This window comes from Puma concolor, chromosome A3 (assembly GCF_028749965.1).
Source record: "Puma concolor isolate L17-30 chromosome A3, mPumCon1.1.hap2, whole genome shotgun sequence".
NCBI lineage: Eukaryota > Metazoa > Chordata > Mammalia > Carnivora > Felidae > Puma > Puma concolor.
The window spans coordinates 117,609,993-117,631,194 of record NC_141669.1 but is presented as its reverse complement, the minus strand read 5'-3'; the positions used below and the strand labels follow the sequence as shown (position 1 = coordinate 117,631,194).

The 21,202-nt window shown below is 42.6% G+C and overlaps 1 protein-coding gene across 1 annotated transcript; it reads left to right on the top strand.

Annotated features, from left to right (window-relative positions):
- The first annotated feature begins 386 nt into the window (after positions 1–386).
- CA3H20orf173 (chromosome A3 C20orf173 homolog) lies at positions 387–20,179 on the top strand. Its single transcript, XM_086702070.1, is given in 6 exon segments — positions 387–872; positions 1,321–1,499; positions 18,761–18,901; positions 19,107–19,155; positions 19,877–19,894; positions 19,897–20,179. Coding segments are annotated over 6 exon segments (1,011 nt in total). The 3' UTR covers positions 20,035–20,179.
- Positions 20,180–21,202: the final 1,023 nt, after the last annotated feature.

Here is a 21,202-nt window from a genome sequence, read left to right as displayed (position 1 = left end):
CCCAGGGGCTAAAATTGAAAGAGTTAAAGAAAGCAGGGTCACCTGGGTGGCTCAGTATTTTAGTTCCCTCTCAACTCCGTTCATGTATCCCATAAATATTTTTTAAATGATTTTAAGTCCCCATTCTCATAGGTCTTATGTTTAGTGTAGGTCGCTGGTGTATTCCAGACAGGATAGAGTGGCAGCTTTGCCCAGGTAGGCGACAAGAGGGAGGTCACAATGTGTACGTTGTGATGACATCTATGGAGTAACTGGTGGCATGGAGAACCCCACTGAGAGCTAAGCCTTCCTCCTGTGGGGAGGATACGGGACCCGCCATAAGTTATCTCTCTGTCCCTGCATCTGCCATCCTAGGGCCAGCCAGAGTCCTCTTTGGAGGTGAGCAAATGGATATGGAGGCGGGAGATGATAGACTGGGAGGAGGTGTGGTGTGGAGGGTTGAGGAGCCACGGGGGCCAATGGAACAGAGAGATGCTGGAGCCTCAGTTCCTACTTCTTCTCAGTCCCGGGTAGAGAAGTCAGTCTGCTGCCTGCCACGAGACTCGTCATCTGGGCTGAACATGAAGCACTTGTGGCAGATTTTTGTCCTGTGGGGCTTCTGGGTGCTCATCTTGTGGCTGATGGCCCCCTGCCTGGATCCAAAACCTGAATCGGCACCCCAGGGAAAACTGATGGTCTTGGGACTGGGGCACTGCAACTGCCCTTGGTTCAAATTTAGGAAGAGTGGCTGCCCATCTGAAACACTAAACTCCTCCCTCTGCTACCACAGAGTTGGAGAACGGGGCTGGTATGCTGAATGCTATGAGAAGATGATAGAGTACCTGAAGAGGGCAACAGAGTCCAGGACTCCTCATGCTGTGCTCTGGTGGCTGGCTAGTGGTCAACCCTGGGCCTGGTCCCTTGCCTTGTCCTTCCAAAGCCTAGCCTATATCCCACATTCCCACCAAACCCCTGCCCTCCTTAGTGCACCTCTAACCTTTTTTTTTGTTAAGTTTATTTATTTATTTTGAGAGAGAGCACAAGCTTGAGTGGGTGAGGGGTAGAGAGAGAGGAGAGAAAAAATCCCAAGAAGGCTCTGCACTGACAGTACAGAGTCTGATGTGGGGCTCAAACCTACGAACCATGAGATCATGACCTGAGCCAAAATCAAGAGCCAGACGCTTAACTGACCGAGCCACCCAGATGCCCCACACTTCTCATCTTCACAACCTCAACCCCTGGCCGCCAGTTCTGGGATCTCACCCTCCGGATCTGCTTTCTTTCCACTAGAGCTGATACCCAGGTCCCAACCCCCAATCTCCTCCCTTCTGCTGTTTCTAGGACATGAACTCAGCAAGTGGTTTTGGCAAAATGTGGAAAAAGGTGTTCAAGGGGATTCCCAGACTCTCAGTGAGCCATTTCCATTTCTACTGTGGGACTTGTACTTTGGTGGAGAACTCCAAGATCCTGCGGGCCTCCGGCCTTGGCAACAATATCAACCAGTGGACCCTAGCCTTCGGGTGTGTGCTGGGGAGAGGGCAGGACGTGGGAAGGTCAAGGGTGTCCTCAGAGTTCTGGCAGTTCCTGCTCTCTTTTCCAGAATGAACCAGGGCCCTGTCCAGAGCATTGAAAAGGTGGGGAACCAAACCATAGGATGCTTCATCTATCCTGGGAATGCCAGCAGCCAGGGCTCTTGGAGACAGCTGCTGCTTCTGCTGCTGCTGCTGCTGAAGCTTTCTGGTCTGGTGTGGGCTTCAGATGCTCCAAGTGAGGAGGTGATGGTCTGGGACTCCAAATGTTCTTAGTTTGGGGATGAGGGGAGGTCATTGCAGGGGAGGACAGAGGAGCTCCAGGGACACCCTCTGCTGGCTAATTAGGGACATCTGCAGAATCTCCCCAGGTCTCAGCCTGCTGAACCTCCCCCCACTTCCTAATTCTCTTAGATTTTGGAAGGTGGTCCAGTTCCCTAGTGGAATGGAAGACAGCAAAGACCCAGTAAGGGTATGGGAGGGAGTAAGATGTGGCTGTGGGGTGCTGTGGGAAGGGGTCCAGTTCAGCCCCCTCTCCCTTTTTTCCCCACCTCCTGGTGATCAGCCCCACCTTCCTTAGGTATAACAAAGGCAGCTGGCTGGATGACCAGGGCCAGTATGCCTTCCTGGGGGTCATGGCTCTGTCTGTGCCTTGCGCATCTGTGACCAGGTTAGGAAAGCGTCTTGTCCATTTCTCACACAAGACTTCTCTCCTCCATACCTTCAGCATAGAGTCTAAAAATTTCTACCTGGCTTTCAAGATTGTGTATAATCTGACCCCTCCCCTCCCTTCTTCTCTCCCAGGCTCACACAATGGGCTTCTTGGTGTTCCCTGAATACCAGCTGCCTTCTGCCTTTTCACACACTGCTGCCTTTTCCTGGGATACCCTTCTCTTGTGTCCCTGGGGAATCCTCTCTTCCTCCAATATGATGAGGAGCAGCTAGTTGATACTCTGTTTTCTGGACTCAGGGGACCCCTCTGTGTGTTCAGAGTGTGTCTTCCCTGGAGAATATGAGCTCTGTTCTCCCAGCTCCAGGAGGCAGTCTTTCACACTTGATGTTGAATGAGGGGAGCTGGGACAAAGACAGGATTCAGCTTACTGACACATACATTCCTCTCTCATTCACCAGGATGCCTACTTTGGATTTGGATCAGAAAAGCAAAGAAAGGGGTGCAATGACTGTTAATCAGACCAATGATTACAAGGAGATTTTGTCCATACAGAGCATGGAAGCAGAAATGGAAGTCAGGTACAGTGTGTTGGGCAAGCTCACTGTCCACACGTGACACCCTGCAGAGTTCATGCAAGTCCTAGTCCTTTGGACCTCAACAAAGCAGGTTGTTGGGATGACAGCAGCAGCAGCGGGGGTAACAGGCAAAAAGAAATTATATGGAGACCAGTCTGGTGCTGAATAAAATTCTGGTCGTGTCTGTTGCCTACGAGGACAATGTCAGGGAAGGATATCTTGATATCCAGATCTCAGGGGCAATATTTTCCTTAATTTTTGTCTGATCCCATGTCATGCGAGGTGGTGTACATTTAGACCCAAGCTCACACAAAGTGCAAGGCCAGACTGAGTTCTTGGGGGAAGCTCTTTTCCTACCTGATGAAGAGATAAGGCTTAGTGTTTCATCCTATGCTGGGGGTGGGTTTTTTCTTTTTTAATTTTCTTTTTTCTTTTTTAAAATTTATATCCAAATTAGTTAGCATATAGTGCAACAATGATTTCAGGAGTAGATTCCTTAGTGACCCTTACCCATTTAGCCCATCCCCCCTCCCACAACCCTTCCAGTAACCCATCATATTTATGAGTCTCTTCTGTTTTGTCCCCCTCCCTGTTTTTATATTATTTTTGTTTCCCTTCCCTTATGTTCATCTGTTTTGTCTTTTAAAGTCCTCATATGAGTGAAGTCATATGATACTTGTCTTTCTCTAATTCCACTTAGCATAATACCCTCCAGTTCCATCCACGTAGTTGCAAATGGCAAGATTTCATTCTTTTTGATTGCCGAGTAATACTCCATTGTGTGTGTGTGTGTGTGTGTGTGTGTGTGTGTGTGTGTGTGTGTGTGTGTGTATACCACATCTTCTTTATGCATTCATCCATCGATGGACATTTGGGCTCTTTCCATACTTTGGCTATTGTTGATAGTGCTGCTATAAACATGGGGGTGCATGTGTCCCTTTGAAACAGCACACCTGTATCCCGTGGATAAATGCCTAGTAGTGCAATTGCTGGGTTGTAGGGTAGTTCTATTTTTAGTTTTTTGAGGAACCTCCATACTGTTTTCCAGAGTGGCTGCATTCTCACCAACAATGCAAAAGAGATCCTTTTTCTCCGCATCCTCACCAACATCTGTTGTTGCCTGAGTTGTTAATGTGAGCCATTCTGACAGGTGTAAGGTGGTATCTCATTGTGGTTTTGATTTGTATTTCCCTGATGATGAGTGATGTTGAGCATTTTTTCATGTGTCGGTTGGCCATCTGGATGTCTTCTTTGGAGAAGTGTCTATTCATGTCTTTTGCCCATTTCTTCACTGGATTATTTGTTTTTTTGGGTGTTGAGTTTGATAAGTTCTTTATAGATTTTGGATACTAACCCTTTATCTGATATGTCATTTGCAAATATCTTCTCCCATTCTGTCGGTTGCCTTTTAGTTTTGCTGATTGTTTCCTTCACCGTGCAGAAGTTTTTCTTTTGATGAGGTCCCAGTAGTTCATTTTTGCTTTTGTTTCCCTTGCCTCCGGAGACGTGTTGAGTAAGTTGCTGCGGCCAAGATCAAAGAGGTTTTTGCCTGCTTTCTCCTCGAGGATTTTGATGGCTTCCTGTATTACATTTAGGTCTTTCATCCATTTTGAGTTTATTTTTGTGTATGGTATAAGAAAGTGGTCCAGGTTCATTCTTCTGCATGTTGCTGTCCAGTTTTCCCAGCACTACTTGCTGAAGAGACTGTCTTTATTTAATTGGATATTCTTTCCTGCTTTGTCAAAGATTAGTTGGCCATACATTTTTGGGTCCATTTCTGGGTTCTCTATTCTGTTCCATTGATCTGAGTGTCTGTTCTTGTGCCAGTACCATACTGTCTTGATGATTACAGCTTTGTAGTATGGCTTGAAGTCTGGGATTGTGATGCTTCCTGCTTTGGTTTTCTTTTTCAAGATCGCTTTGGCTATTCGGGGTCTTTTCTGGTTCCATACAAATTTTAGGATTATTTGTTCTAGCTCTGTGAAGAATGCTGGTGTTACTTTCATAGGGATTGCATTGAATATGTAGATTGCTTTGGGTAGTATCAAAATTTTAACAATATTAGTTCTTCCTATCCAGAAGCATGGAATCTTTTTCCATTTTTTTCTTCAATTTCTTTCATAAGCTTTCTATAGTTTTCAGTGTATAGATTTTTCACCTCTTTGGTTAGATTTATTCCCAGGTATTTTAATTTTTTTTGTGCAACTGTAAATGGGATCGATTCCTTGATTTCTCTTTCTGTCACTTCATTGTTGGTGTATAGGAATGCAACCGATTTCTGTGCATTGATTTTATATCCTACAACTTTGCTGAATTCATGAATCAATTCTAGCAGTTTTTTGGTGTAATTTTTTGGATTTTCCATGTAGAGTATCATGTCACGTGTGAAGAGTGAAAGTTTGACTTCCTCCTGGCTGATTTGGATGCCTTTTATTTCTTTGTGTTGTCTGATTACAGAGGCTAAGACTTCCAATACTATGTTGAGTAGCAGTGGCAAGAGTGGACATCCCTGTCTTGTTCCTGACCTTAGGGGGAAAGCTCTCAGTTTTTCCCCATTGAGGGTGATATTAGCATTGGGTTGTTCATATATGGCTTTTATATTCTCGAGGTATGCTCCTTCTATCCCTACTTTCTTGAGGTTTTTTTTTTTTTTATCAAGAAAGGATGCTGTATTTTGTCAAATGCTTTCTCTGCATCTATTGAGAGGATGATATAGCTCTTGTCCTTTCTTTTATTGATGTGATGAATCACGTTAATTGTTTTGCAGATATTGAACTAGCCCTGCATCCCAGGTATAAATCCCGCTTTGTCGTGGTGAATAATTTTTTTAATGTATTGTTGGATCCGGTTGGCTAATATCTTGTTGAGGATTTTTGCATCCATGTTCATCAGGGAAATTGGTCTATAGTTCTCCTTTTTAGTGGGATCTCTGTCTGGTTTTGGAATCAAGGTAGTGCTGGCTTCATAGAAAGAGTTTGGAAGTTTTCCTTCTGTTTCTATTTTTTGGAACAGTTTTAAGAGAATAGGTGTTAACTCTTCCTTAAATGTTTGGTAGAATTCCCCTGGAAAGCCATCTGACCCTGGACTCTTGTTTTTTGGCAGATTTTTGATTACTAATTCAATTTCCTTACTGGTTATGGGTCTGTTCAAATTTTCTATTTCTTTCTGTTTCAGTTTTGGTAGTGTATATGTTTCTAGAAATTTGTCCATTTCTTCCAGATTACCCATTTTATTGGCATATAATTGCTCATAATATTCTCTTATTATTGTTTTTATTTCTATTGTGTTGGTTGTGACCTCTCCTCTTTCATTCTTGATTTTATTTACTTGGGTTCTTTCCTTTTTCTTTTTGATCAAACTGGCTAGTGGCTTATCAATTTGGTTAATTCTTTCAAAGAACCAGCTTCTGGTTTCATTGATCTCTTCTACTGTTTTTTTTTTTTTTTTTTGGTTTTGATAGCATTAATTTCTGCTCTAATCTTTATTATTTCCTGTCTTCTGCTGGTTTTGGGTTTTATTTGCTGTTCTTTTTCTAGCTCCTTAAGGTGTCAGGTTAGGCTGTATATCTGAGATCTTTCTTCCTTCTTTAGGAAGGCCTGGATTGCTATATACTTTCCTCTTATAACTGCCTTTGCTGCGTCCCAGAGGTTTTGGGTGGTGGTGGTATCATTTTCATTGACTTCCATATACTTTTTAATTTCCTCTTTAACTGCTTGGTTAGCCCAATCATTCTTTAGTAGGATGTTCTTCAGTCTCCAAGTATTTGTTACCTTTCCACAATTTTTCTTGTGGCTGATTTCGAGTTTCATAGCGTTGTGGTCTGAAAATATGCACGTTATGATCTCGATCTTTTTGTATTTACTTAGGGCTTTGTGTCCTAGTATATGGTCTATTCTGGAGAATGGTCCATGTGCCCTGGACACCCATCCTCTGTGTTCAGCTATCGTCCACTCCCTGCTTTTTCACTCTCCGTGACCAGGCCCCAGGCAGTACTTCTCTAACGAGTTTTGTCTCAGATGTGGCTGTTTTTCCTGGCCCCTTATTTCCGAAGGACTGCGGCTTTGACCCATTCCACCCCTCTGTGGGAGGGTCTCACCGAGCAATGGCCGAATGAGCAATGGCGGAATGTCGGCTGCATCCAGGAACGCTTGCTGGACCCTGCTGCTGCCGGTGCCTGGAGACTGCAGCCAGGTGCCAGCCCGCCCCAGAAAAAGCTTGTGAGACAGTGTAGCAGCAGCATTTCAGGGATTATGGAAAATCACAGCACACATCTGGTACCTGGCTTCACCCTTGCCAACCTTGCCCGAGCACCAGCAAATGTGGCCGTCTTCTGGGGTCTGCTGGGACCAGGTGGCTTCAACAGTCTTTATCAAATGTCCTTCCAGCAGTGGAACCACTTTTCCCCGTGTGGCTCAAGAACCTCCCGGACCCCACTCTGCTCCTGGGGATTTGCCCTTCCCACCGCCAGGTATCGAGCTGCGGGGTTGCAGCCTTTGTGCTCCCCTTGTTTACAGTCTTAATGGAATTTAAACCCTCCCCTTTCTCCTTTATCCCTTTTTGGTTTAGTCCCTGTGGCTATTTCCAATTTTCCACTTTGTCTCCAGCTGCTTTTGGGGAGGGGTGCTTTCCCGTATTCTCCACCCTGCTCCCCAGTCTCAGTCGTCTCTCCGCCCACAAAAGTGGTTCCCTACCCTCCGCTGCTTCTTGCTCTCCAAATTTACCATTCCGCGCCGCATACCTGCTGAATTCTGTGGCTCAGGTTGTGCAGATTGTTGTGTTAATCCTCCAATCAGTTTTCTAGGTGTGTAGGATGGTTTAGTGTTGGTCTGGCTGTATTTCATGGACGTGAGACACACAAAAAATTTCCATGCTGTTCCACCATCTTGGCTCCTCCTCTTTCTATACCACATCTTCTTTACCCATTTATCCATCGATGAACATTTGGGCTCTTTCCATACTTTGGCCATTGTTGATAGTGCTGCTGTAAACATGGGGGTGCATGTGTCCCTTTGAAACAGCACACCTGTATCCCGTGGATAAATGCCTAGTAGTACAATTGCTGGGTCGTAGGGTAGCTCTATTTTTAGTTTTTTGAGGAACCTCCATACTGTTTTCCAGAGTGGCTGCACCAGCTTGCATTCCCAAGTTGGGGGGGAGGGTGGTGGTTTCTAGCTTAGCTTTTTGCTGAAGGTTCAGCTCCATGTGGCTCCCAATGTTTTGTAGGGGCCCCCATTCCTTCTCTGCCTCCCCTGGGCTCAAGGTCCTCTGCCCACACAGGCATTTACCTCCTAAATTCCTGGGCCCCTCAGGCAGCGCAAGAACTCTCTGTACTGTTTTTCAGTTCTTTTTTCATCTGGAGACTTCCAAATATTTTTTGTTTGACCTCTGCTCTGCATTTAAAATAGTTTTTACTAGGGGCATCTGGGTGGCCTAGTCGGTTAAGCACCCAACTTCGGCCCAGGTCATGATCTTGTGGTTCATGAGTTTGAGCCCAGCGTCTGGCTCTGTGCTGAGAGCTCAGAGCTTGGAGCCTGCTTCAGTTTCTATCTCCTTCTCTCTCTGCCCCTCTCCAACTTGTACTCTGTCTCTGTCTCTCTCTCCAAAATAAATAAAACATAAAAAATTTAGAAAACAAAAAAGTTTTTATTAAAACGATATGTATGTTCATAAAATTTTCAATGAATTCACGAAGGATACACAAGACTAATTAGGAATGGTGGTTGTGTCTGGGGATAGAAGTTATCTCTGGAGAATAAGCGGGGAATAAGGTGGGGATGGATTCTTTCCTTTCACTTACTTTCTGTACCTTTTGGACTGTATACCACAGACCCATCTTATACATTAAAAAATGAATACAACTAAAAAAATGTAATACTGTATTTTGACCGGCAATTCTGGATTTCTGTAGCAGGAGAGCTTTCAGGTTATGTTTTGCTAGAACTGGAGCCCAAACTAAGTCTTCATCGCTGTCCTGCAGTGACATGAGCGTGGTGAGTATGTGATAAGGCCAGCGAGCTCCTGTGCAGCAGCTCATTGCCTTCCTGCTGTGGAAAACAGTTTGGCAGTTCCCCAGAAAGTTGAACATAGAATTACCATATTCACCAGCAGTTCTACTTTTCCACGGATACCCAAGAGAAACAGAAACATATGTTCACACAGACACGTGTACACAAATGTTTATCAGCAGCATTATTTACAATAGTTGAAAAAGGTGGAAACAACCCAAATGACTATTGGTGGGTGAATGGATAAACGAATGTATGTGCATACAATGTGATATTTATTATTCAGCCATCAAAAGGAGCCAAGTACTGGGGCTCCTGGGTGGCTTAGTCAGTTAAGCGTCTGACTCTTGATTTCAGCTCAGGTCATGATCTCACGGTTCATGGGACTGAGCCCCACGTTGGACTCCACGCTGTCAGTTTGGGATTCTCTCTCTCCCTTTGTCTCTGCCCCTCTCTGATGTGTATGCGCACACTCACTCTCTTTCAAAATAAATAAACTTAAAAAGAGGTAAAGTATTAATACGTGCTACATCTTAGAAGAACCTCAAAAACATTAAGCTAAGTGAAAGAAGCCATACGCAAAAGATCACATTTTGTATGATCCCTTTTATATGATATATCTGGAACAGGAAAATCCATAGAAACAGAAAAATCAATGGTAACCAGAGGCTGGGGACAGGAGAGAGTAGTAAGTGATTATTTAATGGGTACAGAGTGTTTGTATGGGGTGTTGAAAAAGTCTTGTAAGTAGAGAGAGCTGGTGGCTACGTAACATTGTGAATAACTAAATGCCACTGAATTGTACTCTTAAATGGTTCATTGTGTTATGTATGTTCATTGTATGTTATGTGACTTTCACCTCAACAAAAAAAGCAGTTGCACAAAAGTGCATATAGTGTGATTGCATATACGATGTTCGAAAACATACAAAATTAAATAATGTTTAGATACACATAAATATTGTAAAAAGAAAAAGCCAAGGGAATGATAAATACAAAATTCTCCATAGTGTTAACATCTGGCAAGGAAGAAGGAACACCAAGGGCCTTCAATGATATTTATGATGTTATATTCATTAAGATAGGTACGTGGGAGGGGCGTAGCTTAGTCGGTTAAGGGTCTGACTTCAGCTCAGGTCATGATTTTGGGGTCTATGAGTTCAAGCTCCGCCTCAGGCCTCAGGGCCTGGAGCTTGCTTAGATTTCTGTGTCTCCCTCTTTGCCTCTCTGCCCCTTGCCCAGATGCTCTGTCTCTCTCCATCTCTCAAAAATGAAAAACGCTAAAAAATATAAAAATTAAAAAAAAGATAGGTATATGGGTATTTTTCTTGTTATATTCTTTTATATGTATTTAATATTTTAATACAATTTGAAGACATACTAAGTGAAATAAAGCACACACAAAAAGACAAATACTGTATGATTCCTCTTACACGAAGTATCTAGAGTAGTTAAATTCATAGGAACAGAAAGTATAATGGTGGTTTCCAGGGGCTGGTGGGGGAGGTGGGAATGGGAAATTATTGTTCAATTTTGAAAGATGAAAAAGTTCTGGAGATCTCTTTCAAAATGTAAATATACTGAACTGCACACTTAAAAATGGTTTAGACGGTAAATTTTATGTTACATAGTTTTTACCATAACAAAAAAATTATAGTAATTAGAATTTTTTTTAATGTTTATTTTTGAGAGAGACAGAGACAGAATGTGAGTGGGTTGGGGCAGAGAGAGAGCAAAGCACAGAATCTGAAGCAGGCCCCAGGCTCTGAGCTGTCAGCACAAAGCCTGACGCAGGGCTTGATCTCACGAGCTGTGAGATCATGACCTGAGCCGAAGTCAGGCGCTCAACCAACTGAGCCACCCAGGTGCCCCAGTAATTAGAATTTAATTTTAGATGTGTGGAAGAACTGCTGACAAGTTCAGATATGCATGAACTCACTAAGGAAAGTTGCATGCGAGGCTAATAGCTTTCTAGCTATAATACTAGCCTTTTGTCAAAGGCAATACAGGCAAATACAAACAAGCGGGACCACATCAAACTAAAAAGCTTCTGCACAGCAAAGGAAATCAACAAAATGAAAAGGGAAACTACAGAATAGGAGAAAATATTTGCAAATCATGTATCTGATAAGGTGTTAATATCCAAAATATATAAAGAACTCCTACAACTCAATAGCAAAAAAATGAACAATCCAATTGAAAAATGGGCATAGAAACTAAATAGACAGTTTTCTAAAGAAGACCTACAAAGTGCCAACAGGTACATAAAAATGCTCAGCATCACTCATCATCAGGGAAATGCAAATCAAAACTATAGTTAACAGGGTGCCTGACTGACTCAGTCAGTAGAGCATGGGACTCTTGATCTCAGGCTGTGAGTATGATTTCCACGATGGGCATAGAGCCTACTTAAAAATTAAATAAATAAAATCTTAAAAAATACACACACAGAAAGATATCACCTCACACCTGTCAGAATAACTCTTTGGGGCGCCCAGGTGGCTCAGTCAGTTGGGCGTCTGACTCTTGATTTTGGCTCAGGTCATGATCCCAGGGTCATGGAATCCAGCCTCATGTTGGGCTCCATGCTGGGCATGGAGAGGTTCTCTCTCTCTCGCTCTCTGCCCTCTGCCCCTCTCTCCTGCTTCCGCTCTGTCAAATAAAAAAAAAAAAATTAAATGAAAGGGAGGAGGACTTAAAGAGAATGGTTATCATAAAAAAGACAAGCTAACAAGTGTTGGCAAGGCTACAGAGAAAAGAGAACTCTTGTACTCTGTTGGTAGCAATGTAAATTGGTGCAGCTGCTGTGGAAAACAGTATGGGGTTTCCTCAAAAGTTGAAAATAGAACTACCTTATAATCTAGAAATTCCACTATGGGTATATATCCAGAGGAAAAACAGGACCTCAAAGAGATATCTGCACCTCCACATTTACTGCAGCATTATTTACAATTGCCAAGACATTGAGACAACCTAAGAGTCCATCAATGGATGAATAAAGAAAATATTATATATATATATGATATATATATATTATATATATCATATATATAACATATATATATGTATATCTGTACATATCTGTATATCTGTATATCTATATCTAACTATATCTATCTAACTATATCTAACTATCTATCTAAAATTTAGCCACAAAAGAAGGAAATCCTGCCATTTGCAACAACATGGATAGACTTTGAGGGCATTATCCTAAGTGAAATAATTCAGACAGAGAAAGATAAATATCGCATGATCTCACTTATACGTGGAGACTAAAAACACCAAACTCATAGAAATAGAGAGCAGATTGGTGGTTATCAGAAGTGAGTGATGGGGGTGGGGGAAATGGGTAAAGGTGGTCAAAAGGCACAAACTTCCAGTTATAAATTCTGGGGATGTAATGTACAACATGGTAACTATAGTTAACAGTATGATATTGTATATTTGAATCTAAGAAAGTAGATCTTGAAAGTCTTCATCCCAAGAAAAAAAAATTCTAACTATGTGAGGTGATGGATGTTAACTAAACTTATTGTGGCAACTATTTCACAATATAAACATATTAAATCATTTTGTTGAATACCTTAAGCTAATACAACGTTATATGACAATTATATCAATGAAACTGGAAAAAAATGAAATAGAAAAAATTTCATTGAGATAAAAAGCAGAATATATTCATATACAGAGTAGGGTCTTTTTATAGATTTTTAAATTTTTTAACTAATCTCTACACGCAATGTAGGACTTGAACTCACACCCCCAAGATCGAGTCACATGCTTCACTGACTGAGCCAGCAGGGCACCCTCAAAGTAGTTTTAATCTTACAGATAAGCATTAAGATTTTAAAAAGCAGCCTAATGTTTTTGAAGGAAAATCAGGCAGAGACTGAAAAAAACAACCCTTAGAATGGTTAATTTTTCAGAAAAATGTAACAATATCCTCACGTGTCAAAAGCTTAAATTTGAGGGCTCCTGGGTGGTTCATTCAGTTAGGCACCTGACTCTTGATCTCTGCTCAGGTCTTGATCTCAGGGTCATGAGTTTGGGCCCTGCATCGGGACCTGTGTCAGGACGCACACCAGGCCCCTGTGCTGGGGCCTTAAAAAATAAAAATAAAAACCTTAAATTTGGTGAAACTAATTCAACTGGAGGTTAAAAAACAAATAAATCTTGGAGAAACACTCAGAAGTCACCAGCTAGCAAGTTTGATCTGGTATTCTGAACAAGAACTGATGCTGAGAGTAGACATACAGTAAGGTGAATGTGGAAACAGAGATAGTAATGCAGCAGAGACAGGCTTGATGTTAAGCAAACTCATCTGTTATTCCCGAGAAAACACAAGACTATGTTTTCCCTGTTGTCTTGTACTTAGTATGGCAATGTAATTGATTTCTGTTCAGTGTATGCATACATATATCTTGTGTGCTACTTCTGTGCCTGATCTAAATAGTCTCCCTTCCACTTACCATTTTCTTCCTCTTCTCCTAACACCCAGCTGTGTGTGGATGCCCATGAAAATCTCAGAATCACTGTGTTGAAGATGATGGAGACTTGGTTACTGTTTTATTGAGTGCCTGGATACTTCATGAAATAGAGGCACTACCCTATTCCTATCTATTTTGAATTTGTATGAATAAGAAATAAATTTCTGTTTAGCCATTTGTAACTTGCTATCCATGACAGAAAAGTACTCTTGTCATACTATCAACAAAAAGAGGGGAGAAAAAATTAGAGGCGGAAGGATAGCTATTCCAACACACACTATGATGAGAGAGAGAGAAACAATGCCTCTTTCTACTGGAGACTAACCCAAGATAAGTGGAGTCAGGGTTCTTCCTCCCACTAATGAATGCAAAATGGGTCCTGTAGTTCCCCTTCCTGCCTCATTGAAGTGAGAGCATGGGCATGTGACCTACGTGTGTTCAATCATATGGTTCTTTCATGAACTTTGAAACTTGATGTCATGATGTGAAAGTGCAGAGTAAGAGATTATTCTCTATAGCTAGTCTGAACTGGGCAGAATGTCTGTATCCATTATGTATTATTTCATAGGAAACTTCCCTGAAGATGTAGTGACTTAAAACAACAATAATTATTTATTGCAATGATGTGGATCAATAGGGCAGTTTTTCTAGTGGTCCCTTATGCAGGTGCTGATAGCTTGTGGTTTGGTTGAGGCTGCATGGTCTCCGATGGCCTCACTTGCATGTCTGTGCCCTAGCCGGGATGGCTGGGATTGCTAGGTTGCTAGGCTTCCCTCTCAACCTAATTTTTGATCCTGGACTTCTTGGTGGAGGCATTACCAGAGAATGAGATTAGGAGATGCAAGGCCTGTTAAGGCTGAGGCTATGAAGTCACACAATGTCACTTCTGCAGCATGGTATTAGTTAGATGAAATCATAACATGACCTCAGGTTCAAGAAATGGAGAAATGGACTCCTCTTCCTCATGGAAAGACCTGAAAAGAATTTGTCGCCATGTTGAAACTACCATAGTGTCCCACAGCATCGAGAATCTGGTTGTGGTGGCAATAGTTGTGACATTCCAGGTTGGGTCATTCCTGGGGTCGTCTTTGGCTATGTCTTGCCTCAGACTGATTCTCTAGATTTCATAACTATTCTGTAAACTGTTAGATGTTTAACCAATGAGTTGTTTTTCTGCTTAAATTTTTAGCAGTTTGTTTCTGTTTCTGAGACCAAGAATTCCAACTAACACAGATAACAAGGATCAAACATCACACTTCTGCCAACAGCACTGGAGTCTGGAAGATGATGGAATATGCCATCAGGCTCTGGAGCTACTTTTGCAACCTAGGATCTTTTACACCCAGCCAAACTATCAATCAAGCCTAAGGACATTGTGGTCTCCATGGCTCCCATAACAAATTAGCACAAAATAGGTAACTTTGTTTTTAAGTTCATTTATTTATTTTGAGAGGTAGGGGGGAAGAAAGAGAGAGAGAGAGAGAGAGAGAGAGAGAGAGAGAGAGAGAATCCCAAGTAGGCTCTGCACTGAGCCCAGTGTGGGGCTTGAACTCACGAACAGCAAGATCATGACCTGAACCGAAACCAACACTTGATGCCTAATTGACTGAGCCACCTAGGTCCCCACGAATCCTCTCTTTTATCCTTTATTTTATTTTATTTTAATTAATTTTGAGAGAGAGAGCATGTGTGAGCTTAATCAGGGGAGGGGTAGAGAGAGGGAAGAGAAAGTATCCCAAGCAGGCTCCAAGTTGTCAATGCAGAGCCTTATACGGGGCTTGAACTCACAGTGAGTTCGTGACCTGAGCTGAAGTCGGATGCTTAACCGACTGAGCCACCCCAGGCACCCCTAGGTAGCTTAAAACAACAGAAATTTATATTCTCTCATAGTTCTGGAAGCTAGAAGTCCAAAATTCAGGTTGGTCCCTTCTGGAGGTTCTGAGGGGGAATCTGTTCTATGGAACTCTCCCCTGTGTCTTTGGTTCCCAAATTTTCCTCATTTTATAAGGACACCAGTCATTGGATTAAGGCCAATCCTAATCCAGCATGAATTTTTTTCTAGCTCAATTACATTTGCAAATACCCTATTTCCAAATAAGGTCACATTTACAGGTACCAGGGGCCAGGACCTGAACATATTTTTTTCAGGGACACAATTCTACCCACTGTAAGCAGAATAATGGCTTTTCTAGACATGCAAGGATTCAAAACGTTTATCTTCTATATAGCCTTTCTTAGGAAATTATAATGAACAGTAAAAGGAAAGTAGTCCTAGTTCACTACTAGACTCTATAGGAAACAATATTTGTCTAGTCACAATAATGTGAACATGATAATAGAATTTGGACTTTTAGAATCTATAGTTATGGACTATATAGTTCTATATAGTTATGGACTATAGTTCTCTGCCATCCAATATGGTGGATGAGCATGTGAAATGTAGCTAGTGCAAGTAAGAAATAAAAATTTTCATTAGTCTGAATTTAAAAGTGAACACAATTCAGTTATTGGAAAACCTTTAAGTATACTGGTTATAACTTGGATATGTAAATCTACTTTTTATATTATCAAATTTTATAAAATGTATAGATCATGTATTTGATGAAAACTGAGTACTCAAATTTAGATATATCGTGAGTGTAAAATACAATTTGGATTTAGAAGACTTTGTTTCAGAGTGCCTGGGTGGCTCAGTCGGTTGAGTGTCCGACTTCAGATTAGGTCATGATCTTGCAGTTCACGAATTCAAGCCTCACTTCGGGCTCGCTGCTGTCAGCCTGTCAGTGCAGAGCCTGCTTGGGATTCTCTGTCCCCCTCTCTCTGCCTCTTGCCCCGCTTGCACTCTCCCAAAAATAAATATATTTTTTAAAAAAGGAGACTTAAGTTTCAAGCAAGGAGAATGCAAAATATCTCAATAATATTTTTATATTGCATACATGTTGAAATGACAATATTTAGACATTAAATATTGGTTCACATATTTCTTTGGGATAGCACCGCTAGAGACAAAGCACATGAAGCTTAATGACACAACAGAATGTAAATATTATCCTTGATGTAGAAGTTCAAAATACCAATGTTGAGATGTGTAAAGGGAAGATAATTGACAAATAGAAGTGTATGGCACAACATTCTCAGAGAGAAGGGATTCAAGAAATCTTGTCTTGTAGCTACAGAATGAGAAATAGATGTTAGGGTCCATTATATAAAATTACAAAGTAACCAAGAGGGTACTACTAAACATAATGATATGATGTATATAGCGGGTAGAGTACACATAGTATCATGATACAGTGGTATGAGCATATCGGTTTTTTTTACATTTATTTATTTTTGAGAGACAGAGAGAGACAGATCACAAGTGGGGGAGGGGCAGAGAGAGGAGGAGACACAGAATCCGAAGCAGGCTCCAGGCTCTGAGCTGACAGCACAGAGACCGACGCAGGGCTCGAACTCACAAACCTTGAGATCATGACCTGAGTCGAAGTCAGACACTCAACCGACTGAACCACCCAGGTGCCCTCCCCCAATTTTTTTTTTTTTTTTTAATCATTTAGAAATACAGAAGCAAATGTTGAAGAACAGAAGAGGATGTCTCTGGGGCGCCTGAGTGGCTCAGTCAGTTAAACGTCCGACTTCAGCTCAGGTCATGATCTCACTGTCTGTGAGTTGGAGTTCGAGCCCTGCATCCGGCTCTGTGCTGACAGCTCAGAGCCTGGAGCCTGCTTTGGATTCTGTGTCTCACTTTCTCTCTGCCCCTCCCCTGCTTACGCTCTGTCTCTCTCTGTCTCAAAAATAAATAAAACATTAAAAAAAATTAAAAAAAAAAAAAAGAGGACGCCTCTGAGGAGAGGCCTCAGGTAAAGAGGAATGAGGGCAGTTGCTTCATGTTAAAAGCCTTTGTGGACAATGTGATTTGTTTTGGTTTTGTTTTGAAAAAATTGGGGCGCCTGGGTGGCGCAGTCGGTTAAGCCTCCGACTTCAGCCAGGTCACGATCTCGCGGTCCGTGGGTTCGAGCCCCTCATCAGGCTCTGGGCTGATGGCTCAGAGCCTGGAGCCTGTTTCCGATTCTGTGTCTCCCTCCCCCGTTCATGCTCTGTCTCTCTCTGTCCCAAAAATAAATAAACATTGAAAAAAAAATAAAAAATAAAAAAATAAAAAATTAAAAAAAAAGGGTTAAATAGACCAAGTATTCATCTATCATGAATTTGTCAATATGATAAATTTTCTCTGACCCAGATGGTTCCAAATGGCCCTTCCTTTCCCTTCTGTGTCTCCTGCTCGTCTACATCAGACTTGGCACATACCCATTCCCTCCTCACCCTCTTGTTCCCTTGACACTTGACTTCCAAGCCTCCCTTGTCAGCTGGGCTCTGGGCTGAATGCCAAAGTGAAGAAGGGGGACTTGCCAATAAGCCTTCATAGTGGAGGTCACAATGTGGTGTCTGTGATGAGGTCCCTGTTATAACTGGACTGGCATGAAAGACCTCACTGGGTATCAATCCCCTCTGGGAGACCACAGAACACAGGTGTCACCTCTCCCTTCTTCTCAACCTCCACCCCAGGCCTTAGCAGATTTCCTTTTAGCATTTAGCAGGTGGCTGAGGAAGCAAGAGGTGAGGTGTTGGGACTGAGATGTGGTGTGAAGGGTTAGGGGAGGAACGGAAGCCATCAGGACAGGGGGCACTGGTCTGTTGGCCCCAGCCCCTCCTCCTTCCCAGTACCAGGTGTCAGAGCTAAACTACTGTCTGCTGGGGCACCATCGTGGATGCCAGAGATGAGGGTTCGATACTTGAAGTGGAGTCTGGTAGCTGCCTGTATGCTTACATTGTGTCTGATAGCCTCCTTCCTGAGCCAGGAATCCAGCCAGAATGACCTCCATGAAAAGGCCAGAATACAGTCAAGGCCAGAATCCTGCCAATGCTTCAGATCTTTCAGAAAGTGTATGTGTTCATCTGAGATCTTCGAGTGCCCTGCCTGCCTCCACACACCTGGAGGATCTGACTGGTTTGATGAATGCTTCGAAAGGGCCGTTGAGCCTGTGCAGAAGTCAAAAGAGCCCATGTCCTCTGATGCTCTGATATTGTGGTTGGTCAGTACACAGTCTTGGTCTCTGTCCAGTCCCTGCTCCCAACACCATGCTCTGCCCATCTTTCCCTTCACGGTCCCAAGCTCTAATCTTCTTCCAAAGATAGTGAGTCTGAGATGAGCCCCTATTCCTCCCTCCTATGCTTTTCTGAACTTCAGGGTGTCAAGTCAAAGAAAGAGTTTGAGGATCAGGACCAGCAGCCAGTAGAAAAGTCTCCCAGACATGCATAGGGCTATGCAGGGCCCAGCTGCCGGACCTGTGCAGTGGTTGGAAACTCAAGGTTCCTACGGGGCTCTGGCCATGGATTTAGGATTAACCAACATGGCATGGTCCTCAGGTGGGTGCAGAGTAGGAGGTGGAGACCAGGAAAGTCAGACCAAATCCCCTTCTTCCCCCAAATCTCTACTCTGCTCTCCTTTCTAGGATGAACCAGGCCCCTGTCCAAGGCTTTGAGATGGATGTGGGGAACAAAACCACCATGCGCATTATGTACCCTGAGATGGCTAGCACACAGGATCCTGGCACCCCACTGCTGCTGCTTCCTCTGAATTCATCTGGTCTAAAGTGGTTTATGGAAGTGCTGCGGGAACAGAGCTTCAGAAGCCCGGTAAACCCTGGGTATGGCAGTGAGTGGAGCCATTGCAGAGGGTGACAGTGGGGACTCCAGAGGGACCCTTGCTGAATTTTGGGGCACCCTCAAGGCTTACCTAAGCTTGGGGGCTTCTGTGTCAAATGACTCTAAAATTCCCACATCCCAATCCCTTTTTAGATTTCAGATCGTCCAGGTCCCCAGTGGAAGTAACAAGAGCAAAGACAAGGTGAGGGATCCAGGAGGGTAAAGGGGGAGGAGCAGGATGATGTGGCTGTGGGCAGCCACTGGATGCCCTTCAGGTCAGCACTCTCCCTTATATTCTCTAGGTCTTAGTGATCAGCCTCAACTTTCTCCAGTATGTCCAGCATTGTTGGCTGGGGAAACACAGTTGGTTTCCATCCTTGGGGTTCGTGGGTTTGTTGTATGCCCTGCACACATGTGACCAGGTAAGACAACTTCTTCAACTCACTGACCTTCATCCTTCTGCCAAAAATGTCCATTTTCCCAGGGACTTCAGGTTGAGTCTAAAGTTCTTTGCCTGGCTTTTAAGACCCTTCATGATCTAACCACCACTACCTTCTCTCCCTAAACACACACTGTGCTTCTTGGCATTCCCCAAACACATTAGATCCCTCCTGCCTTCTCACACACTGCTGCCTCTGCCTGGAATGCCCTTCTCTTGTTTCCCTGGGGAATCCTCTTTTCCTCCAATATAATCAGGAACAACTCATTGACACTCTCTTTACTGGGCTCCGGGGTCATACTGTGTGTTCAGAGTGTGTCTTCCCTGGAGAAGGTGAGCTCTGTTCTCCTCTGAGGTCCAAAAGGAAGGCTATCACACTAGATGTTAAATGAATATTTGCTAAAGGATGATTGGTGGGCATGGAGGCAGGACAGGATCCAGCCTGTGACCCTGTGCCCCTCTCCTGTCTTATCCTATTTCCCAGGTATCCTTATTTGGTTTTTGGGACAGACAAAGCTCATGAGGTTGTTCCATTACTGGGATGATAAATATTGGCTCAAGAGTAACATGCACTGTTTCAAAGAAGAGCGAAAGGTCATCTTTAAGCTGGAGTGTGAGGGGAAAGTTGTTGTCTACAACTGAGATGTTTTCCAGCCTGTTCAGCCCATTGGAAGCCCCAGGAGGCTGACAGGTAGTCAAGGGGACCAAGGAGTATCAGAGAGGAACTAGGGTTTCAGGTGACCCTGGATATAAATCACTCTGCTGCTAAATAAAACTGTAGCTTATTCCTCCCAATGGATTCCTGGTGGTATTAAAGGCTGCATTCTAACAGCAAATATGTCCCCATATGACATTTATATGCATATGTCACATTATATGTGTGTGTGTGTGTGTATATGTGTGTGTGTGTATATATATACATATACATATATATATATATATATATATATATATATATATATACAGCAAACATGTCCCCATATGACATCTATATACATATGTCACATTATATGTGTATATGTGTGTGTGTGTATAACCAAAAAATATAATCAAATGAAAAAGAGGAAAAAGCAAACCCTAAAGTTGAGAACAAATCAAATGGACCTAACTGCCTATCAGATTGGTAATATAAGCACCAGGGAAAAGAATTATTTCAAGTTCCTTTGGAACTCAATACACTATGCATCCTTTACAGGATATATTCTGTAGACAAAAAGAACTATAAAGAAAATTTAAACTTCACTTAGAGGGGCACCTGGGTGGCTCAGTCGGTTGGGTGTCCAACTTCAGCTTAGGTCATGATCTCATGGCTGGTGAGTTTGAGCCCCATGTCGGGCTCTGTGCTGACAACTCAGAGACTGGAGCCGCTTCAGATTCTGTGTCTCCCTCTCTCTCTGCTCCTCCCCCACTCGTGCTCTGTCTCTCTCTCTCCCAAAAATAAGCATTGAAAAAAATTTTCACTTCACTTAGCAGATTTATTATAATATTAGTATTATTTTTGAAACTATATAATGGGTATCATGGAATAAAGTAAATAAGTAATTATATTAATATTATTAGGAACCAAATACAAAGTCAAACAGGTATAGTAAAAACTCTGTGACATTAAATTCAAACGAAATATTATAAACTCAATTTTCAAATTATTTTTTATTGTGGCAAAATATACGTAAGATTTACATTTTAACCATTCTAAAGTGTATAGTTCAGTGGCGTTAAGTACATTCACATTGCTGTGCAACCCACATCACCATAAACTAACGATTTTCCAAATACATTTTCTGCTCTGTTATCTGAATGGTCTAAAAGC